The 25,153-nt window shown below is 38.6% G+C and overlaps 1 protein-coding gene across 1 annotated transcript in view; it reads left to right on the top strand.

Moving 5' to 3' along the window:
* Positions 1 to 25,153, top strand: part of LOC127455135 (tetratricopeptide repeat protein 27-like) — a 148,105-nt gene that overhangs the window by 101,366 nt on the left and 21,586 nt on the right. The window contains exons 11-13 of the mRNA XM_051722749.1: positions 422 to 517; positions 9,176 to 9,298; positions 24,923 to 25,150. Of these exons, the coding sequence (XP_051578709.1) occupies positions 422 to 517; positions 9,176 to 9,298; positions 24,923 to 25,150 (447 nt within the window). The remainder of the gene's footprint in view (positions 1 to 421; positions 518 to 9,175; positions 9,299 to 24,922; positions 25,151 to 25,153) is intronic.

Below are 25,153 nucleotides of genomic sequence, written 5' to 3'. Positions count from 1 at the left end.
TTCAGTTTTTAAAAGGGGGAGAGAAACTTCCAGCAACAAAAATAATGCCACTTGATGCATGTCCTTGTACTTAAACCATGAACAAAACTATGCAACATAAAAGGAAATGTGACTCAGGATACATTAAATACAGGTTACGTTTTTGCTATGGTGGATCGCCACATGATTTCCAACGTAAAATCTGGGTCCTGAAGCAAAACCAGTTGAGAACCACTGGTTTAAATTACCCCTTATAGTACCGTCGAAATATACGCGCTCTTTTTTTTCTTGCAGAAATCTCATAACCCCATAAAACACAGCTGAGAGACCATCCCTGTCATTTCCACACAATCACTGGGTCAGGAGAGAAAAGTGACGTGTGTAAAGGGACATGGCTTTTTATTGGAGACAGTGCTCTAAACATCACTGTGTTCTCTTTCAGACGTTGGTGGATTTCTTCAGTGAGAAAAACTGTCCTGTCACTGAGAGACTGAAGATGTTCTACATCTGCCGGGCACCGCCTCTCTGGGATCTACAGGTGAATTGAACTCTTCTTTCACTGGCTTAATATTTTTGCTCATATGTCTCTGGTGTTTCTTAATCATGATATTTTAGAAATCTCCTCCGCTTACTAAAAAGTACTTGTAGTACCACACAAGGTTTTGGGGTCTGCAAGAAACACACACAATAAATGCCAATCAAGGGGTATAATTCATGGATGATTGTACTTTGATGTACATATTAGGTTTGCACGGTACAGCGGTACTACGATAGTATCATAGTTTTAAAGCTTTTAAATCTTTTTATAAATGCTAGTTCTGTAAGTAATGTTGTATTTGGAGTAGGTAATATTATTTTCTCTGTTAAAATGTTCATTTGAGTCAAAGACTTTTGTCTACAAAAACAACCCCTTCTCATGCAAAGATCATCAGTGGCCTTACGATTCGATATTGTTTACGTTCACTGCATGTTATCACCGTATAGTTCTTAATTGTTACAAACTAAAGAATACTATTAGGAATATGTCATTAGAAATGTGTAATACTTGAGTTATTTAGCAACTGTTTCACAATAGAAATGTTACTGTGAGAGTAATGTCTTAATGTCAACATATCAAAACAAGAGTTATAAAAATGAAACCGAATAATGAAGACACGTACCTATTCAATAGCTTAAACCATTGATTTTTCTATAGCAGCCTTCAGAGAACAACATGCAGTAGAATATTTTGTTCAAAAGTGTGCACATTTAGAGAAATATTGATTGATTCTTATGTTAAATTCATAAAGAAATATTATTCATGCCCAATTCCAGTAAATTATGCAATATGAAGTGCTAAAGCGCTCTAATACTCTCACATGGCGTGAGTTCCTTTCACCCAGGGTGTCTGGGGCGCTCACATGCATTTATTGTTCTGAATATGGTCATAGAATAAGAAAGTTATTACATCATGCCTATCTCGGTGACCACATGTTAGGGATTTCCGCATACCATATTAGGATATTAGCCGTATTATCTCCATATGAAGGAAATATATATATATAGTTTGTTTATATTTTCCAATTGGTCTTTGGTGTTTTTATGTTTAGTGCAAGCATAAAGAATTGGAGGGTCAGTCATATAATAAATCTGTCATGTAATAAAAACAAAAAATGTTAAGTAAAAATTGCTGATCACTTTACAATAAAAGAATTCATGACTTTTATTTAGTTGATTTGAAAATTATTAAATTGTCTTTGTATAAACTATTCAGAATTTACACAATAACAGAATACTCACTGCCCCACTGTAAGAAATAAAATGAGTGGTATTGTGATACTTTAGCTGGTATAGTAACAAAACGTATAATTATGGTATTGTGACAACACTAGTAAATATACTGTAACAGTATAGTTTAGCACCTGTATAATTTGTCCCTTAAAATGTTAAATTCATTACAATGCCGATACAAAAAGGGCTTAGTGTACCCCCTTGAAAAACAAATGTGTGAAATGAATGAATGAATGGTAATCAGTAGATAGTGATCAGTGGATAGATGAATGCAAAAATAATGTTGAGTGGTCTGGGCTAGACCCTTGATCCTTTCAGGTTTAAGATTTTACAAACATTTGTTTACCTGTTTCTTCTTAATTACATCTGAATTTATTTCCTATGTAGGGAATAATTCACAAAGTAATGAAGCCAGATTACATGAGTTAATTTTAAACTGAAATGCTTGACTCATTTGTGGTACCCAGATTGATTTGCTTGCATACTTTCTTTCATTAGCAGACGCACAAGTGCATTGAGCTAATCACCTCAAATGAGCGTGGGCAGACATTATTTATCTTTATTTTTATTTTTTTAACCCATTTGAGTAAACATAACAGCTGGGTTTGTTAGAGCTTTGGCTGGTAGAATATGAATTGCTTTTTACCATTCAAGCTGAGGGCATACAGGGATATGAGACGAGGAGTTCATTTTGATAGCATTTGTCAGGTAACAGTGTAACTAACTCTTTTTAACAGATGAAAAGCAAAAAATATTTTCAAAAGCTAGACCTATTCCGTAACACTTTATTTTGATGGTCGCCCTACAGATATTCAACTGACTCTAAGTGACTTATCAACTGATTTGCTATAGCTAGTAAACAGTGTTTCAACAAACATTCAGTAGACTTTCAGTAGCCTGTATATAGATCTTTATTAATGATCTACTCACATTGTTGTTGAGAACATCAGTTCATTAAAATTGTTGGACAAAACAATGACTTCTGTACATTTATATTTCTTTTGCATACAGTCTTTGAGCTGGCTGCAATGTGGTGCTGCTATTCCTGTGTGTTATTATCAGTATTGGTATTTACTATCTGTTGATAGTCTGTTTCAAAAAAGGAGACATGTAGTAGTCAGTTAGCTGTGTTCCTTAGATGTTCACTTTATTTTGATGGTCCCTAGGTAACTATAGATGAACAGTTGATACTACCTTAAAGTGACTCTGTACTGATAGAAAATTCATATGCAACACACAGTCAGTAGAGCATTTCCAGAAAACCTTTGGGTAACTAAAGGTGAAATACGAAAACGAGCAGTTAAGCAAAGAAATGTAAGTAGGCCATTAATAAAGATCTATATGCAGGCTACTGAATGTTTGTTGAAACACTGTAAAGTCACTTATAGTCAGTTGAATATCTGTAGGGGGACCATCAAAATAAAGTGTTACCAGATATTCAAGCTGAAGTGAGTAATTTCTGCTCCTTTAGCATCACCAAACAGAATTTTCAAACAGATTCACAAACAATCCCCCCATCCACCATTGCCATCGGCCAAACAGATAGTCCTGTCTTAAACTCATGCCATTTGTTGATCCAAAGTTGCTGTTATATTTAGCTGTCATAAAAAAAAACATTTAAAATGTTGACAAAATAAAAATAAAATAAATGGTAACAGGTCGGCTGGGATAAAGGAATTTAAAAGAAAAGGAATTAAATGACTGAAAAGAGAGTGTGAGTGGGTGTATGGAAGGATGGATGGATAAAAGAAGGGAGGGCAGATGTGATCAGTCCTGTGGATGACATTTCTTGCACTCTGTGCAATAACAGTGAACAGCAATAAAGCTGGAATTGAAGTCGCTTCTATTGCTGGCAGGGGAATAGAACGCTACCAAACACAAGTGAGAGAGATGCGAGCAGCATGCTGTCGGAGAAGCGTGTGTACGTGTATGTGTTGGGAGGTAGAAACACCAGAGGGTTGCAGGGCATGAAGGTTTTTTGTTTAGATGGGAACAGATTTGAGAAATGGTTAGATTTGTTTTTAGAATGAATTATTTTGGCATATATATGAATCAGCCTAACGATCGCCGTGGCAGTGTTGCCAGGGATAGAGTGAAATAACAAGATAAAAAGATGAAACATTTCCACAAATAGGGCCATAGGGAAGCCCCCCACATCTCTTTTTCTCTCTTGCATTATTTCTGTTCACATGGCAGTGCTGTTTTGATTTTCCTCTGTTTTGATTTTTGTTTAAACCCATACTTATTAAACTTCTGCAAGTAATTCAGCCTGAATAATTCAGCTATTCATAGAATACATTTAAGCTTTGTTTTGTAGATAATTTCAGCCTTAGAAGTGCTATCTATCTTTGTTTTTTGTAAGCTTTATTGTTTTTAAATACATTTAAGATTAAAGTTTGAAAATGTCTCATTGATTTTCATTGATAGAATGTTTAGCATTCAAAATGTAACTGACAGCGATGATGATTTGCATCAAGCACATTTACATGCAAGTTTTTACACCGATTATGCCTAATTAGCCAACAATGTGTGTGGTCATGTAAATGCATTAAACGGCTTTCTTTTATCGGTGTAAGGCCGTAAACCATTAAAGAATAAACCGATTGACACAGGTAGATTTTTTTCCCATTACCCCAATTTTCAGTATGTGTAAACACCTTTACCGGTGTTCTTTCTGGCTTATCCAATGTATGCAATTGTTGTGCGCATGCCTCTTTACAGTTTTACATCAAAAGCAGAAAATATCTAGATTATTTCAAATCTCATGTAAACACCGATTTTTGCTTCGTCATTTGAGGTGAGTTTTGGTAGTTATCGAAGTATTGGTGTGCGTGTAAAGGCATACCAAATTGCGATTGGTTTCCTTTCTTACATGTATTTCCATACTCAATTCAGAGTTTCCGCTGAGAAATTTTGGTGCTGGCCTATGTGTCCAGGTAAAGTTTATCAGACAAATTGGAAAAAAATTCGGTCATATTATTTCAGTGTTTATTTTGCACTGTAATGCGAAGGACTATAATTTTTTTTTATAATTATATTTATATATCACACATTATACATTTGCACATATACAGTGAAATTCTTTTTTTTTTCACATATCCCAGCTAAGCTGGGGTCAGAGTGCAGGGTCAGCCATGATATGGCGCCACTGGAGCAGATAGGGTCAAGGGCCCAACAGTGGCATCTTGGCGGTGCTGGGGCTTGAACCCCTGAACTTCTGATCAGTAACCCAGAGCCTTAACCGCTGTTAAGTTTGCCACATATTTTAGTTCACACAGAAATATTTAAATAACAAAAATCGTTAGGTTATGTCATAATTTCACACATTTTTTCATAATTTCTTTCTCTTTATTTTTGACTATTTTCCTAATAGCACAGAAACCTTTTGCTGCCAACATGAAGTTAAATGTGTGCAGCGTTTCTCTACAGCTTGAGATGCACAAAAGCCTGGTTTCCTTCTCCAGAAAACGGCACGCAAGGCTGCTTTAATGCGATTTTGAAGTGAGAAGCTTCTCACTGCGGGCAGGTGAGATGGGAATAAAGCAGTGTGCTTTTGCCAGTGTGTGGGATACAACCCGCTGTAGTCCCGGATTAGGATTTCGCAAACTGTCTGGAAAGTTTGAACATCCATGGCAGTGAAGCATTGTCATCTTTGGGATGGTGTCAAGCTGAACACTTGTGGCATCAACTAAAGGGGTTGCTGATGCTTCATGTTAATATTTTCACCGGACATTGTGTTTGAAAATTTTTCAATTTGTCGTACATTGGGACATTTTAACGTCAAAAAACGGTTATTACCATCTAACGGAAACCCTGATTCAGTTGTGATTTGTAAGTAGCATCACGTTCTGTCTCCCATGCCTGATCAGTCACATGATCGCGGACAGCCTCACCGGTGAATGTATCTAGATTTATGGGTACCCATAATGCCTGCAGGATGTGATATGCCACAGTAGGCAGGCAGGGAGGTGGAGTGGGTGGGTGTGTGTGTGTGTCACAGGACAGGAAGGTGAAGGAGAGATGGAGCAGGATTTCAGCATTTCCAGCTGCTGAACTGCTCAAAGCAGTGTGTTTGTCATGTCTTCCTGATATCTGAGGTCAAGGGTAATGTCTGTTCAGTCCACCTATATTTTCTACAAATACACTTTTAAAATCAGATATCTCATCTGCTTTAAATCAGGCATTGCTTGTAGCTTGGCAAGTTACAGTGTTAAAGTAAAGTAAAAACTACTGTCTCAGATTAAATAAGCCTTCTTGCAACAGATGCGGAGCACACAAGATTCAAAGGGAAAAACAGCACAATTTAAATGAAGAAAGTTTATGTTGCAGAGTTCACTCCCTGCCACCCTTTATAGGATAAGTGGGTAAATGGATGCTGCCGAGTTTGGCTTTCTTTGTCATTAGTCATATCTGTTGCATCCATTTGACCAATGTAAGTTAATTGTCGTTGCTTTCTTATGCTGTTACAATATGTTATGTTTATATTTCTTTATATCTCTGTAAAATTTTGTATTTCTCCATAGTTAAACTCGAAACACGAAAAGAACACAGCCTTAAATGTGAATAAGGGAAATCACTCACTTGTTCACTAACTTTCTTCATAGTGAATCCCACATAGTGCACTATATAGGGAAGAGAAAGTGATTTTGGACTGTTCTGAAGGGAATTAACCAGTTAAAAAGCATATTTTGTTGCAGTGTATAATGGGGCAAAGACTACCCCCTCTCACCTTTCTGTTCACTTCCCCCCCCCCCTCACCTTTCTGTTCACTTCAATCCATCTTTAACTCACAAAAAAAAAAAAAAAAAAAAAACTCTCTTAAAGCTGCATATTGCCAATTTACTTCACGATAAGAAATGCACAGTGACATATACACTGGTGGCCAAAAGTTTGGGATAATGTACAGATTTTTCTGTTTCGGATGGAAATTGGTACTTTAATTCACCAAAGTGGCATTCAACTGATCACAAAGTATAGTCAGGACATTACTAATGTAAAAAAAAAAACATCACTATTTGAAAAAAGTAATTTTTTGATCAAATCTAGACAGGCCCCATTTCCAGCAGCCATCACTCCAACACCTTATCCTTGATTAATCATGCTAAATTGCTAATTTGTTACAAGAAATCACTTGCCATTATATCAAACACAGTTGAAAGCTATTTGGTTCGTTAAATTAAGCTTAACATTGTCTGTGTTTGTTTTTGAGTTGCTACAATATGCAATAGACTGGCATGTCTTATCAAATCAAATCACTTTATTGTTACTCAAGTGCAACAGTGGGTGAAAGTCTTGGGTGCAGATCCGAGCAACATAGCAGTCATGACAGTGATGAGACATATACCAATTACAATAAACATCAGATTTACACAACACAATTTACATATCTAATATACACATAATTACAACACAATATACAAATAATAATATACAAAGTATAGTATACAATACACACAATATAGAATACACATACACACAATACAGAATACAGAGTATACACTCAGGATGCTCTCTAAAGTGCTGGTGTAGAACCGTGTGAGGATGTGGTGGTTCATTCCAAACTTCCTTAGCCGTCTCAGGAAGAAGAGGCACTGGTGAGCCTTCTTCACAACAGTCACAATGGTCAATATTAGGTCAAAAATGGCAAAAAAGAAACTCTCTAGAAACTCGTCAGTCAATCATTGTTTTGAGGAATGAAGGCTCTACAATGCTTGAAACTGCCAAAAAACTGAAGATTTCATACAAAGGTGTACATTACAGTCTTCAAAGACAAAGGACAACTGGCTCTAACAAGGACAGAAATAGATGTGGAAGGCCAGATGTACAACTAAACAAGAGGATAAGTACATCATAGTCTCTAGTTTGAGAAATAGATGCCTCACATGTCCTCAGCTGACAGCTTCATTGAATTCTACCCACTCAACACCAGTTTCATGTACAACAGTAAAGAGAAGACTCAGGGGTGCAGGCCCTATGGGAAGAATTGCAAAGAAAAAGTCACTTTTGAAACAAAAACAAAAAGAAAAGGTTAGAGTGGTTAAAGAAACAAACATTGGACAACAGATAACTGGAAAAGAGTGTTATGGATCTCAACCCCATTGAGCTTTTGTGGGATCAGCTAGACTGTAAGGTGCATGAGAAGTGCCCGACAAGACAACCAGATCTATGGCAAATACTACAAGAAGCGTGGGGTGAAATGTCACCTGAGTATCTGGACAAACTGACAGCTAGAATGCCAAGGATCTGCAAAGATGTCATTGCTGCACGTGGAGCATTTTTTGATGAGAACTCGTTGAAGTAGTTTAAGAAGTTCTGAATGTTTTTTTATTTTTTATTTATTTTTATTTTTTTATTAGTAATTTTTCACGTTATTAATGTCCTAACTATACATTGTGATCAGTTGAATGCCACTTTGATGATTAAAAGTACCAATTTATTTTCATAAGAGCAAAATCTGTACATTATTCCAAACTTTTGGCCGGCAGTGTATATTATGATTTAATAAGTCGTGAGCCATCACATTATAATCTAGCTGCATTAAGCATGCGTGTTCGGGACAAGTGTCCCCGTAGAGTGTGCATCAGCCGGGTGCAGTTTTAATCTCTCCCCCTTAGTTCGGGACATTAACGCAACTCATAGAAGAGGCGCTGACCGCACAGAGAAATGACCGTTTCGGGGTCTGTTGTTATTTACATGATCTGCTTCTGTATTATTTGAACTTTAATAAAGCTATAATGCATTATATATAATTGCATTAAAGATGTAACATGGGGCTATTTCCTTTTAAAGAGCTCCGGCTCCGCTTATTCCACAATTAGGGTGCTTCTGTATCTAGTTATTTTGTATTTTTGCATTATAATTCCCTCATACTTTGCGATCTACATCACCTGAAGCTGTTTGGAAATTTTGGAGTGCATCTGGACTGGTTTTCTTTCACTCCTCAGTCAGGCGCGAACTGCAGTGCTGCTCTCGTGCACCATCATTGGAGTTTAACGTGATCTCATGTTACATTAAATGAGATCAAATGACTATTCGAAAAGGAAATTGTTGTCAACAATTTTTTTTATTGTCGACGTTGTCGATAACGTTGACTAATCGTTTCAGCCCTAATGTGCATGTAGCTCCTGCTCATGAAACATGACAGCACGGAGAGAGATAGATGGTCATACGCTCAATCCATCCTTTCAGAAAGAGAGGGGGGAGCGAGAAAGGAAGATAGTAGAAGTGCAGATGAACTCTGTGGTTTTACCACAGTGCCAAGATAAACCAGACCAAACCACAAATCAATGCTTTGAGGTTTGTTTGTTTGTTTTTGATATTTTTGTTTTTGTGTCTACATGCTTGCTAAATCTTTTTGAGTGTCTCCCACATGCTGTGTGTGTAGCCTGTGTGTTCACAGATCTTGGTGTATGATGTGTGTGTTTAGAGACAGTTGGCGAGTCTGTTGACTGATTTGGGCCTGACGAGTTCTGCGCTGCTGATCTATGAACGGCTAGAACTCTGGGAAGATGCAGTTATCTGTCTGGAGAGGATTGGACAGCACGGCAAGGTATGCCTTTCAGACACTTTTATGGGTGTTTCTTTAAAATAGGACATGTGCTCTTTTACAATATAAACTTCCTTAAAACACACACCAACAGCCTTGTCAATAGATGCACATATGTTTTAGCTTTGTGCACAGAAGTTTTTGCTACATTTTAAGTGCAAATTGTGTGATTATAAGTGTTAATTTAAATCCAGCAAATGTGTTTGCTTATTTGCTATCAGTAAAGTGTAATATACTGAATACAGTTGCCCCAAAAATTATTTGGATACTTAAGCCGCACTTAAAAGAGTATAAATGGCTTTGCATTAGATAACAAAATATCAAACCAAGTGATATCAAACCAAACCCCTTTCTCTCTCTCTCTCATACACATATGCTGTCTGTTTCCATGTTTCACTGTGTCAGTGCAGTTTTCCGGGAGCCATTTTGCGGCTTTATTAAGTTACCGTCCACTTTATCTACCAATCAGATTATAGGGTAGCTCTGAGGTGAATAAAACGAGCCAATCACTCCCAATCTGAGCTCTAATATTATAAAAATTTACTGACATACTCCACTGCAGTACCTGAAGCAGTCAGTCTCTTTCTTTCTCTGTCTCTCTCCACTTTTCCCTGCACATATATTAAAGATTAATGCCATAAACTGCGGAAAGGCTAAAAACAAAAGTGAAAATGAAATACAGAAACTGGCAAAAGGGAATGGTGCTTCAAATATGAAAATATGAGAGTGAAAGAAAGTGAAACGAGGAAGATGTGGCCAGACAAATTAAAAAGGCTGCAGGAAAAATAAACTTAAACGTTTTGTTAGTTTTCCTGAAAACCAAAGGCCTTGCTGATGTTTTGAAGACACTGTGTTAGTTTAACGACTGTACATCTTGAAAGCATGAGGGTAATTTGGGACGTTTACTGATATTTATATGATTTGAGCTAATTTTTTTATTGTCCCATGAGAGCTTGCATGTGCAGTTTTGTATTACTACTGGAATGTGCCATTTAGAAATGTGTGTGGCCTCCAACCAGAAGCTAATCAGACCCTAACAAAAATGTACCATTGTAAATGCAGTTTCTGACTAAATACCATAGTTACAGCTTTGATTGTTACTATTAATAATACAAAAATGGTAGATTGGTACTAGCCACCATTGTCAACAAAATGACAAAGATTCTGAAGGAGATCCTGTATTCTTTTTTTATTTTATTTTTTATATATAAACAGTATTAACTATAACTGTGCTGCCCTACAAAGAAGAAAAACAAAGCAAATATTTAAATGATTTCACTTCACCCTTTTTTAAAGATTCATATTTTAAGATTAAAAGTCTGTGTCTGGGACAAAGGATAAAACAAATCTATACATAAGGCATTTGAAAAGTAGGAAAAATTAATTAAAGGGATAGTTGCCAAAAATGCTCACTCTCATGCCATCTTTTTTCTGCTGAACACAAATGAAGATTTTTAGAAGAACATCTCAGCTCTGTAGGTCCATAAAATGCAAGTGGATGGTGACCAAAACTTTAAAGCTCCAAAAAGGTTAAAGTCAGCATAAAAGTAATCAGTAAGACTCCAGTGGTTTAATCAATGTCTTCTGAAGCGATCCAATTGGTTTTGGGTGAGAACAAACCAAAATGTTACATCTCGTCATTGCAGTCTCTAGGCATGATTATGATTTCAAACTTGATTACACTTAATAGTGCTTTACACATGCACACAGCACTAGATGGCATATAGTAAGTGTAATCAAGCTTGAAATCATGATCACCAGTCTGGCAGTGGAGTTATACAGTGCATCCGGAAAGTTACAGCCTTATTCCAAAATGGATTAAATTCATTATTTTCCTCAAAATTCTACAAACAATACCCCATAATGACAACGTGAAAGAAGTTTTTTGAAATCTTTGCAAATTTATTAAAAATAAAAAACGATCATCACATGTACATAAGTATTCACAGCCTTTGCTCAATACTTTGTTGAAGCACCTTTGGCACCAATTACAGCCTCAAGTCTTTTGGAGTATGTTGCTACAAGCTTGGCACACCTATTTTTGGGCAGTTTCTCCCATTCTTCTTTGCAGGACCTCTCAAGCTCCATCAGGTTGGATGGGGAGCGTCGGTGCACAGCCATTTTCAGATCTCTCCAGAGATGTTCAATCGGGTTCAAGTCTGGGCTCTGGCTGGGCCACTCAAGGACATTCACATAGTTGTCCCAGAGCCACTCCTTTGTTGTCTTGGCTGTGTGCTTAGGGTCGTTGTCCTGTTGGAAGATGAACCTTCACCCCAGTCTGAGGTCCAGAGCGCTCTGGAGCAGGTTTTCATCAAGGATGTCTCTGTACATTGCTGCATTCATCTTTCCCTCGATCCTGACTAGTCTCCCAGTTCCTGCTGCTGAAAAACATCCCCACAGCATGATGCTGCCACCACCATGCTTCACTGTAGGGATGGTATTAGCCAGGTGATGAGCAGTGCCTGGTTTCCTCCAGACATGACGCTTGCCATTCAGGCAAAAGAGTTCAATCTTTGTTTCTCATGGTCTGAGAGTCCTTCAGGTGCCTTTTGGCAAACTCCAGGTGGGCTGTCATGTGACTTTTACTGAGGAGTGGCTTCCTTCTGGCCACTCTACTATACAGGCCTGATTGGTGGACTGCTGCAAAGATGATTGTTCTTCTGGAAGGTTCTCCTGTCTCCACAGAGAAATGCTAGAGCTCTGTCAGAGTGACCATCGGGTTCTTGGTCACCTCCCTGACTAAGGCCCTTCTCCCCCGATCGCTCAGTTTGGCCAGGCGGCCAGCTCTAGGAAGAGTCCTGGTGGTTCCAAACTTCTTCCATTTACGAATGGAGGCCACTGTGCACATTGGGACCTTCAATGCTGCAGAAATTTTTCTGTACCCTTCCCCAGATCTGTGCCTCGATACAATCCTGTCTTGGAGATCTACAGACAATTCCTTGGACTTCATGGCTTGGTTTGTGCTCTGACATGCACTGTTAACTGTGGGACCTTATATAGACAGGTGTGTGCCTTTCCAAATCATGTCCAATCAACTGAATTTACCACAGGTGGACTCCAATCAAGTTGTAGAAACATCTCAAGGATGATCAGTGGAAAGGCTGTGTCATGGCAAAGGCTGTGAATACTTATGTACATGTGATTTATTTTCATTTTTTATTTTTAATAAATTTGCAAAGATTTCAATCAAACTTCTTTCATGTTGTCATTTTGGGGTATTGTTTGTAGAATTTTGAGGAAAATAATTAATTTAATCCATTTTGGAATAAGGCTGTAACATAACAAAATGTGGAAAAAGTGAAGCGCTGTGAATACTTTCCGGATGCACTGTGTTTTGGTCTGTTCTCCCCTAAAACCAACTGGATCGCTTCAAAGATATTGATTAACTAGAGTCTTATGAATTACGTTTATTCTGACTTTATCTCCTTTTTGGAGCTTTTGGAGTTCTGGTCACCATTCACTTGCATTGTATGGACCTACAGAGCTGAGATAATCTTCTAAAAATCTTTGTTTGTGTTCAGCAGAAGAAACTCATACACATCTGTGATGGCATTAGGGTGAGTTAATCAGAATGAGCTTTATTGCCAAGTATGCTTACACATACAAGGAATTTGTCTTGGTGACAGGAGCTTCCAGTACACAACGATTAAAATACAGCAACAAGACTTTTAATAAATATTTTTAAAAAATATTGAAAAGAAAATAAAGTATATAAAGAATACACTATATATATATATATATATATATATATATATATATATACATACACACACACACACATACACACACACGTACATATACATATATATATATATACATACATACATACATATACACATACGTAGTGCAAATCTAAATACAAATCGGTTATATACAATGCAAGGGAATGTAATGGCAGAAGAGATTGGATGTGTTGGATAATATAAAAAGACTAAGCTGTATATTGCACATTAATTATTGCTCAATGGGGCAGTTTTAACTGTTCATAAGATGGATAGCCTGACGGTTTTGGTGCTCAGAGTGGGGTCCAGAGTGATTTTTCCAGCATTTTTCCTCACTCTGAAAGTGAAGGGAGGGCGGGGGGCAACCAATAATCCTCTCAGCAGTCCGAACTGTCCTTTGTAGTCTTCTAATATCCGATTTCGTAGCTGAACCAAACCAGACAGATATTGAAATGCAGAGGACAGACTCAGTGACTGCTGAGTAAAACTGTATCAGCAGCGCCTGTGGCAGGTTGAACTTGCACAACTGGCGAAGGAAGTACAACCTCCGCTGGGCCTTTTTCACAGTGGAGTCAATGTGGGTCTCCCACTTCCGGTCCTGTGAGATGGTAGTGCCCAGGAACCTGAATGACTCCACTGCTGCCACAGTGCTGTTTAGAATGGTGAGAGGGGGGACAGTGTTGGGGTCCACAATGATCTCCACCGTTTTGAGCGTGTTCAGCTCAAGGTTGTTGTGACCGCACCAGACAGACAGCTGTTTGAACTCCATTCTGTATGCAGACTCATCGTCATCTCGGATGAGTCCGATGACAGTGGTGTCATCTGCAAACTTCAGGAGCTTGACAGAGGGGTCCTTGACGATGCAGTCATTGGTGTAGAGGGAGAAGACTAGTGGGGAGAGCACATCCCTGGAGGGCACCAGTGCTGATTGTACAGGTGCTGGAAGTGAATTTCCCCTGTCTCACAAGCTGCTGCCTGTCCATCAGAAAGCTGGTAATCCACTGACAGATAGACATGGGAACAGAGAGTTGGTGTAATTTAGTCCTGAGAATAGCTGGGATGATGGTGTTGAAAGCCGAACTGAAGTCCACAAAAAGGATCCTTGCATATGTCCCTGGTCTGTCCAGATGTTGCAGGACATGATGCAATCCCATGTTGATTGCATCATCCACAGACCTGTTTGCTCTAAGCAAATTGAAGGGGATCTAGAAAGGGTCCAGTGATGTCCTTCAGGTGTGCCAACACCAATCTCTCAAATGACTTCATGACCACAGACATCAGGCGACAGGTCTGTAGTCATTAAGTCCTGTGGTTTTTGGTTTCTTTGGGACAGGAATGATGATTGAGCATTTGAAGCAGCAAGGAACTTCACACTGCTCTAGTGATCTATTGAAAATCAGTGTGAAGATGGGGGCCAGCTGGTTAGCACAGGATTTAAGACATACAGGTGAAACACCGGTTGGGCCTTGTGCTTTCCTTATCTTTTGTTTTCGAAAGACACGGCACACATCATCTTCACAGATTTAAGTGCAGGTTGAGTAGCAGGAGGGGGTAGGAGGGGGGCTGCAGGAGGTGTTGGTGTTTGTGTGAAGTGAAGGTCAGAGTGGGTGTGGGGTGTGAGATTGGGCCTTTCAAATCTACATTAGAACACATTCAGGTCATCAGCCAGTTGTTGGTCCACCACAGGGTTGGGGGTAGGAGTCCTGTAATTCGTAAGATCTTTCAGGCCACTCCACACTGATGCAGGGTCGTTAACTTGTTTTCAGCTTCTCAGAGTATCTTCTTTTAGCCGCTCTGGTTTCCTTATTCAGTGAGTTCCTGGTCTGATTGTACAAGACTTTTTCCCCACCTCTGTAATCATCCTGTTTGGCCTGAAGAAGCTGCCTGAGTTCTGCTGTAAACCATGGTTTGTCGCTGTTAAACGTTAAATAAGTCCTAGTAGGGATGCACATATCCTCACAGAAACTGATATATGATGTAACAGTATCTGTGTGCTCGTCCAGATTGGTGTCTGCAGCCTCAAAAACACTCCAATCAGTGCAGTCAAAGCAGGCTTGTAGTTCCAGCTCTGCTTCATTGGTCCATCTCTTTACAGACCTTACTACAGGCTTGGCAGATTTTAGTTTCTTCCTGTAGTTTGGAAGAAGATGAACCGGACAGTGATCCGAGAGTCCCAAAGCTGCTCTAAGGACAGAGCGATATGCATCCTTTATTGTTTTGTAGCAGTGATCCAGTATATTTCTGTCTCTGGTTGGGCAGGTAATGTGCTGTTTGTATTTGGGCAGTTCACGTGTGAGGTTTGCTTTGTTAAAATCCCCAAGAATAATAATAACTGAGTCTGGGTATTGTTGTTCCGTGTCTGGGATTTGATCAGCCAGCTGTTGCAGCATGGCATTCAAACACGCATTTGGAGCGATGTAAACACTCACCAGAATAAACGAGGAAAACTCCTGCGGCGAGTAGAAAGGCTTACAGTTAATAAAGAGTGCTTCCGAATTATGACCGCACATCTTCTTTAACATTGTTACATCTGTACACCAGCTTTCATTGATGTAAAAGCATGTTCCACCGCCTCTCGTTTTCCCCATTATCTCCACAATGCGATCCGCTCTGAACAGCTGAAAACACGGCAGATGTAACGCGCTGTCCGGAATGGCTTCAATCAGCCAGGTTTCGGTGAAGCACAAGGCAGCAGAGGTTGAAAAGTCCTTGTTTGTGCAGGTGAGGAGATGTAGTTCGTCTGTTTTGTTAGGAAGAGAGCAGAGATTTGCAAGATGAATACTCGCCAGTGCTGTTCGAAAGCCGTGCCGACGGAGATTTGCAAATACAAATCTGTCATGTTCAGTGCAAATGGTTTTTTTTTTTTGGTTTTTTTTTTCCCCCAGAGGAATGAAATGGCAGAAGAGGTTGGATGTGTTGGATAAATATAAAAAAGACTAAACTGTGTATTGCACATAGTTATTGCTCAATGGGGCAATTTAACTGTTCATGAGATGGATAGCCTGAGGGAAAAAAACTGTTCCTGTGCCTGACGGTTCTGGTGCTAAGAGCTCTGAAGCGTTCACACTGCTCCAGTGATCTATTGAAAATCAGTGTGAAGATGGGAGCCAGCTGGTTAGCACAGGATCAAAGACACGCTGGTGAGACGCCATCTGGGCCTGAAGACTTCCTCTTCTATTGTTTCCGAAAGCCGTGGCTCACATCATCAAGTGCAGGTTGAGTAGCAGGAGGGGGGAGGAGGGGGGTTGCAGGAGGTGTTGGTGTTTGTGTGAAGTGAAGGTCAGAGTGGGTGTGGGGTGTGAGATTGGGCCTTTCAAATCTGCAGTAGAACACATTCATGTCGTCAGCCAGTTGTTGGTTCCCTACAGGGTTGGGGGTAGGAGTCCTGTAATTTGTGAGTTGTTTCATGCCACTCCACTCTGATGCAGGGTCATTAGCTAAAAACTTGTTTTTCAGCTTCTCAGAGTATCTTCTTTTAGCTACTCTGATCTCTTGAACAACACAGCCACGCCTCCAACTAAAAAGTCCAGCAAAACGTCTGAATATTCAAAAACCAGGAAAAGATTGTCTGGTATATGCTGTTGAATGTTCAGCAGTTCGTCTCTGGTAAAACCGACTGGAAAAGATAACTAAACACAGGACAAACAAACAAAAACAACAAAACAATTGAAGCGCTCCACATCGAGGCGGCCATCCGCGGCGCCGTCATGATGCATCTGTATGATGAGAGCATTTTAATTTTTTAGTGAACTATCCCTTTAAGGCATGGTATAAAGTTTCCAAGATCATTTTACTGTGACCTTCTTACAACAAAAAGAAACAAGATGAAATCTGTTAGTTACAGTAATAAAAATCAACTTCTGGGTCCTGTAGTTGAAGAAATACCCTGTAACTGTGCTATATCAGCGTAACTGGAGTAACCATGCTAAAGTTTTGGAAGGAGAGGTCGGACATCACTTCTCCTGTTAACATCGTTCTTTGAGTTCATGTAACTCTTGTTTTATCAGAATATATCTGCCACCAAATGTCCATAAGAACATTTCCCATGATTATCTTCATTGGTGACATTCTTTTAAAACCTAACTGTCTCCCGCATTCCATCATCACTCTTATTTATTCTGTGTTTGTTGCTCCTCACCTCAGCCCTGCCTTGCTGAGGTAATCACAGGGCATAAACGCTTTCATTGCTTTTGAGTCCGTTACACCCACACTCTCAATCTTCCTTCCCCTTACGCTCTATCCCTCTCTCTGTTCCTCTATCTAGTGCCAGTTTGTTTTGTCCCACTGAATGTTACCCTAGCCTGCCCCATGGCAGCCTTAGCCCTGCTCTCAAGTCAATATTCAGAATCATTCCCTGATGGCATCTCAGAAGCCATATCATTGACTTTTTGGCTTTTAGAGTTCAAAGTAATCATTAGGGGCTGTTCACACAGGATGCAAGTTTCCATCTGTGCCATTTTTTTAATGGTAAAAGAAAATATATATGAAAACAAAAAATATATATACTAAAAAATATAATAAATGAAAACCTGAATGTAATTTAACCCTTACAAAAACCTAGAGTTCTGGCAAACTTCCCGCAAATTTGCCACTCATTTTCACATGCAAATGAGCTTGTGATTTGCCGCAAATTATTGCCACAATTTTGCAGCGTTAGTGTTGAACCTGCAGCAAACCATTGGCAACAATGGACAATTTGCCGCTACTGGCAAACACTTCATGGCAAACCATTTTTTATGATATTCAAAATTATGGCACAGATGCTGTCGATTGAGCTTTACTTGTATTGAACCTGGAATATTCCTTTAATTCATTACTGACTGAAAATCTTCCCTTCCTCTGTAGCTCTCAAATAAAAAATATTGCGGAATCAGAAGCGCTGTGTCAGATTTGACGTTAATGGTATTTCGTTACAGGACAAGCAAGAACCAATGTTGTTTGGTGTCGAATGGCGTCGATGCAACATTTTTGCGGTCCATACGTTTTTTGTAGTCCATTTCAGAATTTCGATGGAGGGGAAGATTGTCAGTGAATAACTTAAAAATCAGTTAGTTCAAAGCAGTCTTATGGCTTCTGGAAACTTGGAATACAGCACATGAGTTGTATAGACTTCAGTGCAATGTTAATGTTAATTTAACTTTTTGTTCGTCACAATTTTCATAATTTGATAATGTCCTTTAAGTGAAGTCAACATTTCGTCATGTTATATTCAGTAATTTTAGTTAATTTTACTCTGACTAAAATGTCATATAATTTTAGTCTGAAAATAAAGCATAATAGCATATAATGTGTTCACTGAAGTATTAGCATCTAAGTTATTGTGTTGTGGATTTTTCATGCTTTTAGTAATTTTCCATGTTTTAGCAACTGTTTTTTGTGCATCGTATAACGCATTATGGCAATGGCCTATCCACCACTCAAGTTACATATTCTGACTAGAATGTAACTTGATTGAAGTTCTTTTGCTACATTATTGTGCAGATGTAAGTTGTAATATGATATTTATGATGTTGATATAGCTGATTAATCTAATTTATATAGGATGTGTTTTAGTAAGGTGATTAATAACCCATGCACTTCAGTTTAATGCAGCTGGCATAATTTTCATTTTTTGGTGATCTATCCCTTTAAGGCTTGAGTGTCTGTTGGCTCATGTTTCTCTTTAATTGCGCTATCCAGAAACAGTTTCCGCTTTTGAAATTTCCACGCTGTATTATTACCAGTAAAACTGCTAACCTGCTCCCAGATTAGCATCCATTTATTCGCATGCCAGCCATGAGACAGAGAAAACTGCCTCCTCACAATTTTTTACAGAGCACAAACCTTTGCTTGCTAGTTACTGGACTGCAGTCAACTGGACCAGACTCAACGGCAGATTGTTGTTAGCGGGGAATGTGAAGCGTGCAGTTTATAACGGCCGTGAGGAACAAAAGAGCATTCAAGTTGTCAAACCACAAGTTTTTCTCTCTCTCTCTCTCTCGCTCTCTCTCTCTCTCAAACATTTCTCTTTTTTTCCCTCTCGCTCTCTCCCTTACCTCTTCTTTTCGGTGTTGTTCTTTATAGAAGAGAAATGTGAGACTGTTTGTACCAAGGTAAATAGTTTATTCATCCTGTCGGGTCTGTCAGGTTTTAAACTTTTTTTTTTTACCTAACTATTGTGTCCAGTAAGTAGAGAGATTGTTCCCACTTCTCAAATTATGTGTACTGGCGAAAATAAATAAGCACCCATATAGAAGTGCTAGCCAAGCAATGTTAATTTTATTGTCGCCCACCCCCTCTCTTCCATGGCTACAGTTCTGAGTGAACAAGCCCTTTATCTATCCCAGTGTGCAGCAGGAGGGGTGGAAGGGCAGGAGCTGCTAAGAGACGCACTGTAATATCGCTCAGTGTCCAGAGTGAAGGCACATTCACAGCAGCTGTAAAGAGGGCATGCGTTAATTTGTCTCATCAGAATTTTGCCAGCTAGTTTTGGCGAAACTTTTATTTAAGAGAAGAATTTCATGACAGAGTCAGTACATGTGACTAAGCAGTACATTCAGTATGTTCATAACATCATGGCAATAGCCTAGCATTAAGCGCACATGCTGAAGGTACTGTACACTGCCAGTCAAAAGTTTAGAAACACCTACGCATTCTTTATTACCATATTCCACATTGTAGAATGATAGTAAACTCATCAAAACTATGAAAAATGGAGGTATGCGAATTATGTTGTGACCAAGGAAATGTTTAACAAATCAAAACTATCTTTAGCTTCTTCAAAGTCAACACTCTTTGCTGAGATTACAGCTTTGCACACACTGGGTATTCACTCGACCAAGTTCATGAGGTATCCACATGGGATTCTTTTTTTAAACAGGATTCAAGGAGTTCCCAGTGTATTCTCAAAACTTGTTGGATGCTTTTTTTTTCACTGTCCAGTCCAACTCATCCATTTACATATTTTTAAATTAAAAATGTCATTTTATATATACACCTTATATATTTAAAAATACACAACATAGATGTATATTATATAACATACATTCAAAGTCTTACTAGCAAGCCAGTCCACTGTCAGCCATCTTTGGAACACTCCCGGCATGCTATTTCCAGTCATGATTGGTTGGTCAAGATTACGATCAAAGAATATATTTAAAATCAGCAGTAAAATCTGACAACTCTGGTATCATAAATTGTGCTTTATTTACCTCACATTATTCTAAAAAAAAAAGAAGCAATTTTCCCAGCTTGTATAGCTAATACGCATGCATGTTCTCTAGTTGATTGAAAGGTGATGTCTGTACCTAAAAGTTGATTGGTTCTTTTACCTGTTAGACAGGACTTCCTTTCTACATCCTTTGACTGTTGGCTGCCATTGGGCATCCAATTTCTCCCATTAATTTTGATAGAAGTGGCCCATCTCTGCTAAATAGTCACTCAATTACACTGTATTTACCATTTCTTTTTTTCCCTTCATTTTTCAGTTTCTATTTACCTATTACGTGTAACTCTTGTTGAATGCTGGACACACAAAGGCTATGTTCAGACTGTCAGTCCCAATCCGATTTTTTGTGCATATCCGATTGGAATCCGAACATATTTAGCAAGTCTGAATGGCAAAAAATGGCATGAAATCAGATTTTTTTCAAATCCATTTCAAGCTACATACAAATTCAAATTACATCTCTGGAAATCCGTTTCAGTCTGACCACTCTGATCAGATCTCAAGTGGCTTTTTGCTGTCACTTTTCATGCTACATAAAGACACGTTATACAGGTGCATCTCAAAAAAATTTGAATATTGTGGAAAAGTTTTTTTCCGTAATTTAATTCAAAAAGTGGAACTTTCATATATTCTAGATTCATTACACATAAAGTGAAATATTTCAAGCCTTTTTTTGTTTTAATCTTGATGATTATGGCTTACAGCTCATTGAAATCAAAAATCCAGTATCTCAAAATATTAGAATAAAGAATTTCTAATACAGAAATGTCGACCTTCTGAAAAGTATGTTAATTTATGCACTCAATACTTGGTCGGGGCTCCTTTTGCACGAATTACTGCAAATAATTATTGCTCAGTGGTCCAAAGTCCTCTTTTCAGATGAAAGTAAATTTTGCATTTAATTTGGAAATCAAGGTCCCAGAGTCTGGAGGTAGATTGGAGAGGCACAGAATCCAAGTTGCTTGAAGTCCAGTGTGAAGTTTCCACTGTCAGTGATGATTTGGGGTGCCATGTCATCTGTTGGTGTTGGTCCACTGTGTTTTCTCAAGTCGAGAGTCAATGCAGCCATCTACCAGGAGATTTTAGAGCACTTCATGCTTCCATCTGCTGACAAGCTTTATGAAGATGCTGATTTCCTTTTCCAGCAGGAATTTGTACCTGCCCACAGTGCCAAAACTACTAGTAACTGGTTTGATGACCATGGTATTACTGTGCTTGATTGGCCAGCCAACTCGCCTGACCGATATTGTCAAGAGGAAAATGAGAGACAACAGACCCAACAATACAGACGAGCTGAAGGCCACTATCAAAGCAACCTGGGCTTCCATAACAAATCTCAATCTCAGCAGTGCCACAGGCTGATTGCCTCCATGCCACGGCGCATTGATGCAGTAATTCGTGCAAAAGGAGACCCTACCAAGTATTGACTGCATAAATTAACATTTCAGTAGGTCGACATTTCTGTATTATAAATTCTTTATTCTAATATTTTGAGATACTGGATTTTTGATTTCCATGAGCTGTAAGCTGATGATCAAGATTAAAACAAAAAAAGGCTTGAAATATTTCACTTGATGTGTAATGAATCTAGAATATATGAAAGTTCTACTGTTTGAATTAAATTACGGAAAAAAATTAAATTTTCCACGATATTCTGATTTTTTGAGATGCAACTGTATGTCACACATTGTTGCAGGAAACAGCAGAAATAATCTGTGTGGTGGTGGAGTGTAGATCTAGCATATTCTGAAGTTCGATAGCCACATTATTTCATCAAAGGTTGCTACCACACAAGTCCACCAGTCACTGCTAGTCTATCTGGACCACACACTGCTTTGAACTACGATACTGGTGGAGACGGCAGAACGAAAAAAAAAAAGCGTTGTATGCCAGCCTCCTCCTCTGCCGCTGCCTCATAAGGCGTAGTAGAGCGTCGCAGCTACACATTGCCATGTTATAAGCTAGAATCTCTATTCCATTCCCCTCCATGTTGTTTATTTGTATTTTTTTCTTCATACTGATGTAACATCATTGCTATACTGTAGCAACCAATGCAGAAATGCCAGAAAATGATGATAGCCACGGGCAACACAAATAGAATCAGATCGGTTGCGATGCACAGTGCGGACAGTCAATCGTGAAGATCGGATTCAGATTGGATACACAAAAAATCGGATTTGGATCATAGCTAAAGAATTTAATTGTGAAGTGTATCCTTCTACCTGGTACACATGACAATAAATTACTAGAGATGTCAAAAGATTCAATTTTTTAATCAAATTACATGATATGCCATTTAATTAATCGCAATTAATCACTTATCAATATTTGCAGAGAAAGGTCCCCCAAATAAAATTTATTTGATAAAAAGATTATATTTAAATAATTATAAATGTTATATATATATATATATATATATATATATATATATATGTGTGTGTGTGTGTGTGTGTATGTATGTATGTATGTATGTGTGTATATATATATATATATATATAAGTTTGGAATAATGTACAGATTTTGCTGTTTCGGAAGGAAATTTGTACTTTCATTCAACAAAGTGGCATTCAACTGATCACAAAGTATAGTCAGGACATTATTGATGTAAAAAAACAGCACCATCACAATTTGGAAAAGTCATTTTTGATCAAATCTAGACAGGCCCTGTTTCCAGCAGCCATCACTCCAACACCTTATCCTTGAGTAATCATGCTACATTTTTAATTTGGTACTAGCAAATCACTTGCCATTATATCAAACACAGTTGAAAGCTATTTGGTTCGTTAAAAGAAGCTTAAAATTGTCTTTGTTTTTGTTTTTGAGTTGCCACAGTATGCAATAGACTGGCATGTCTTAAGGTCAATATTAGGTCAAAAATGGCAAAAAAGAAACAGCTTTCTCTAGAAACTCGTCAGTCAATCATTGTTTTGAGGAATAAAGGCTATACAATGCTTGAAATTGCCAAAAAACGGAAGATTTCATACAAAGCTATACACTACAGTCTTCAAAGACAAAGGACAACTGTCTCTAACAAGGACAGAAGGAGATGTGGAAGGCCAGATGAACAACTAAACGAGAGGATAAGTACATCAGAGTCTCTAGTTTGAGAAATAGACACCTCACATGTCCTCAGCTGACAGCTTCATTGAATTCTACCCACTCAACACCAGTTTCATGTACAACAGTAAAGAAAAGACTCAGGGGAACAGGCCTTATGGGAAGAATTGCAAAGAGATCAATTAGACTGTAAGGTGCGTGAGAAGTGCCCGACAAGACAGCCACATCTATGGCAAGTGCTACAGGAAGCGTGGGGTGAAATGTCTCCTGAGTATCTGGACAAACTGACAGCTAGAACGTCAAGGATCTGCAAAGCTGTCATTGCTGCACGTGGAGGATTTTTTGATGAAAACTCTTTGTAGTTTACGAAGTTCTGAATTGTTTTAATTTTTTTTTTTTTTTCAAATTGTAATAGTAATTTTTCACATTATTAATGTCCTGACTATACATTGTGATCAGTTGAATGCCACTTTGGTGAATAAAAGTACCAATTCCTTTCCATAAGAGCAATATCTGTATATTATTCCAAACCTTTGGCCGCCAGTGTATATATATATATATTTGTGTGTATATACACTCACTGAGCACTTTATTAGGAACACATGTACACCTACTTATTAATGCAGTTATCTAATCATCTAATAAAATCATTCAGATATGGGTCAGGAGCTTCAGTTAATGTTCACATCAACCATCAGAATGGGGGGAAAATTTCAGTGATTTCAACCATGGCATGATTGTTGGTGCCAGATGGGCTGGTTTGTATATTTTTATAACTGCTGGTCAATGGATTTTCATGCACAACATTCTCTAGAGTTTACTCAGAATGGTGCCATTAACAAAAAACATCCAATGAGTGGCAGTTCTGCAGAGGGAAATGTTTTGTTGATGAGAGAGGTCAACGGAGAATGGCCAGGCTGGTTCAAGCTGACAGAAAGGCTACGGTAACTCATATAATCACTCCGTACAATTGTAGTGAGCAGAAAAGCATCTCAGAATGCACAACACGTCGAACCTTGAGGCGGGTAGGCTACAAAAGCAGAAGACCACGTCAAGAACAGAAAGCTGAGGCTGCAGTGGGCACAGGCTCGCCAAAACTGAACTTTTTGGTGAAACTTATAAGGCTTTTCTAAGGGCGCATCTATGTACACGTGTCTGATAAACGCTTTTGGAGTGACACTTTGTTTGCGTCTCGTCATAAACAGCATGTTTAGGTATTACGTTAACTTAGTCAGAAAGTAGTTTGAAACTTAGAAAAAAACATTTCGAGACCCATGCATTCGGGGGTTGCACTCCATCCAGCTATTTTTGTGAAGGCAAGAATGCATCCTCATCTTGTACTGTCTGTTATCAGTAAGTGTGGTATGTTGCCTGTTCAGCGAGATTTGCACTTACTACCCCCTGCTGAATAAGACTTGTAAAAACATGAAGGTGGTACTTGAATTGCTCAGATGGTTGGAAAATACATTACGTTCTGGGGGCATGATTAACTGCATACATTTTTTAACACGTTATTTTTTATATAATTATTCACACTGAATTAACATGTTAAATTGACAGCCCTATAAATTACTTTATATTTATCTTCAAAACAAATTTGAAGCAATGCAGTTTTATGGCATTTCATACTTTCTCTTTCAGGCAGAGGAGATATTGAGGCGTGAGCTGGACAAAAAGGAGACCCCATCTCTCTACTGTCTGTTAGGAGATGTGCTGAAGGACCCCCAGTATTACGACCAAGCGTGGGAGCTTTCCAAACATCGCAGTGCACGCGCACAAAGATCTAAAGCACTGCATCACCTCCGCAATAAAGAGTTCCAGCAGTGCGTGGAATGTTTCGAGCGCTCCTTGCGAATCAATGCCATGCAGGTA

This window comes from Myxocyprinus asiaticus, chromosome 17, assembly GCF_019703515.2.
Source record: "Myxocyprinus asiaticus isolate MX2 ecotype Aquarium Trade chromosome 17, UBuf_Myxa_2, whole genome shotgun sequence".
NCBI lineage: Eukaryota > Metazoa > Chordata > Actinopteri > Cypriniformes > Catostomidae > Myxocyprinus > Myxocyprinus asiaticus.
This window is presented reverse-complemented; position numbering and strand designations above follow the sequence as displayed.